Consider the following 1,716-nt stretch of genomic DNA (forward strand, 5'->3'; position numbering starts at 1 on the left):
GTGCTCAGGTGAAGTCAGTGATCAGGTGAAGTCAGTGCTCAGGTGGAGTCAGTGCTCAGGTGAAGTCAGTGATCAGGTGGAGTCAGTGCTCAGGTGAAGTCAGTGATCAGGTGGAGTCAGTGCTCAGGTGGAGTCAGTGCTCAGGTGAAGTCAGTGCAGGTGGAGTCAGTGCTCAGGTGAAGTCAGTGCTCAGGTGNTTTCATGTTGTGTAGTTGTTGTGTAGTTGTGTTACCGAGGCTCTCTTGCTGTGACAGTAGCTGTTGTCTGTTGTGTAGTTGTTTTATGTTGTGTAGTTGTGTTACCGAGGCTCTCTTGCTGTGACAGTAGCTGTTGTCTGTTGTGTAGTTGTTTTATGTTGTGTAGTTGTGTTACCGAGGCTCTCTTGCTGTGACAGTAGCTGTTGCCTGTTGTGTAGTTGTTTTAAGTTGTGTAGTTGTTGTGTAGTTGTGTTACCGAGGCTCTCTTGCTGTGACAGTAGCTGCACCACGCTTGCGGCTCCAGGATGAACACGCCTCTTGCAGACAGGCTCTGATAGGCTCGTTTGAACAGTCTGGCCACGCCCCCATCACCTGACTGCAGCTGCACCCATTTGGTCACACCCAGACATGTGATGACATCATACTGACCCCGCCCTGGCCACGTCCGTCCCTCTGACACATAATCACCCTGTGGGAGGAGTCAAAATGGATGCAGTTACCATGGAGGTGATGATGATGATGATGATGAGACAGGTGAGGACTAGAGGCAGGCAGGACTCACCTGGATGAAGGTGATGTTGTTGGGGAACCTGGAAGATGAAGACGAGGAAGAAGAGAAAAGGGGTGGAGCCGCCAGAGGACCTCGGCTCACCSTGAAGGACAGAGGGAGGGGGCGGGACGTCCCCTGCTTCCTGCCCCTCTCCGTCAGCACAAGGTCATGTGACAGGAAGTGCCTGATGTTCTGCCTGGCAGCATGGACCAGTTTCTCATCTAGCTCCACCCCCAGGATGTGGGCGGGGTTAAACCTCAGGGCCAGAGCCAGGGTCATGTGACCAGTACCACAACCAATATCCAACACCGTCTTGTCTGTGAACCAATCAGCTTCCAGGAGGCGGAGCCTCATGTCCCTCTCTTCACCGACCCGCCCCTCWTGCTGGTCACCGTAGACGCCGTGGTAACCATAGTAATGGGAGTGGTTACCATACTGGTACCGGTGYTTGTTCTTCTTCTGTGGTGTCCGAGCCGTGCAGCGCTGAGGTTCACCACACCTGTAGGAACACCAGGTTACCTGAATGTAACCTCCAATCAGTCCAAGAGATGTACCATGTTTATTTGTATGAAAAGTACCAGCTATTCATAGTACCTCATTAAACTACATCCCTTCCAGGTATAAAAACTTTTCTTACTAAATTTATCCTGGACACAAAGTCAGAATTCAAGATTAATGCTAAAAATCATGGCTTTGACTATGTCTATACAATATCTGACTGCAATCACCACATCTTTTACTTCAGATCTTTTTTATACCAAAATGTTAAAAACTGATTACTTAACTAAATCCAGGTAACTGATAATGAACTTATTTAACTAACTTATACTTGAAGATTTACAGCTGGCATACTCAAAAACTAGGAATGTGTGATATAAACGATATACGGTAGAAACGATATAAATTTGTCCTATGATACAGATCTGTAGTCTACCAGACAACCACACAATTCTTTGTGATGATGTAACC

The 1,716-nt window shown here is 47.8% G+C and overlaps 1 protein-coding gene across 1 annotated transcript; it reads right to left on the reverse strand.

Annotated features, from left to right (window-relative positions):
- Nucleotides 1–453: 453 nt before the first annotated feature.
- Nucleotides 454–1,194, reverse strand: LOC106536280 (7SK snRNA methylphosphate capping enzyme; the record flags this gene model as incomplete). Its single annotated transcript, XM_014033488.1, is given in 2 exon segments — nt 454–666; nt 760–1,194. Coding segments are annotated over 2 exon segments (648 nt in total), but the record flags the coding sequence as incomplete, so codon positions are not given.
- Between the last annotated feature and the right edge of the window lie 522 nt (nt 1,195–1,716).

Source organism: Austrofundulus limnaeus, unplaced genomic scaffold, assembly GCF_001266775.1.
Source record: "Austrofundulus limnaeus strain Quisiro unplaced genomic scaffold, Austrofundulus_limnaeus-1.0 Scaffold1753, whole genome shotgun sequence".
Taxonomy (NCBI): Eukaryota; Metazoa; Chordata; class Actinopteri; order Cyprinodontiformes; family Rivulidae; genus Austrofundulus; species Austrofundulus limnaeus.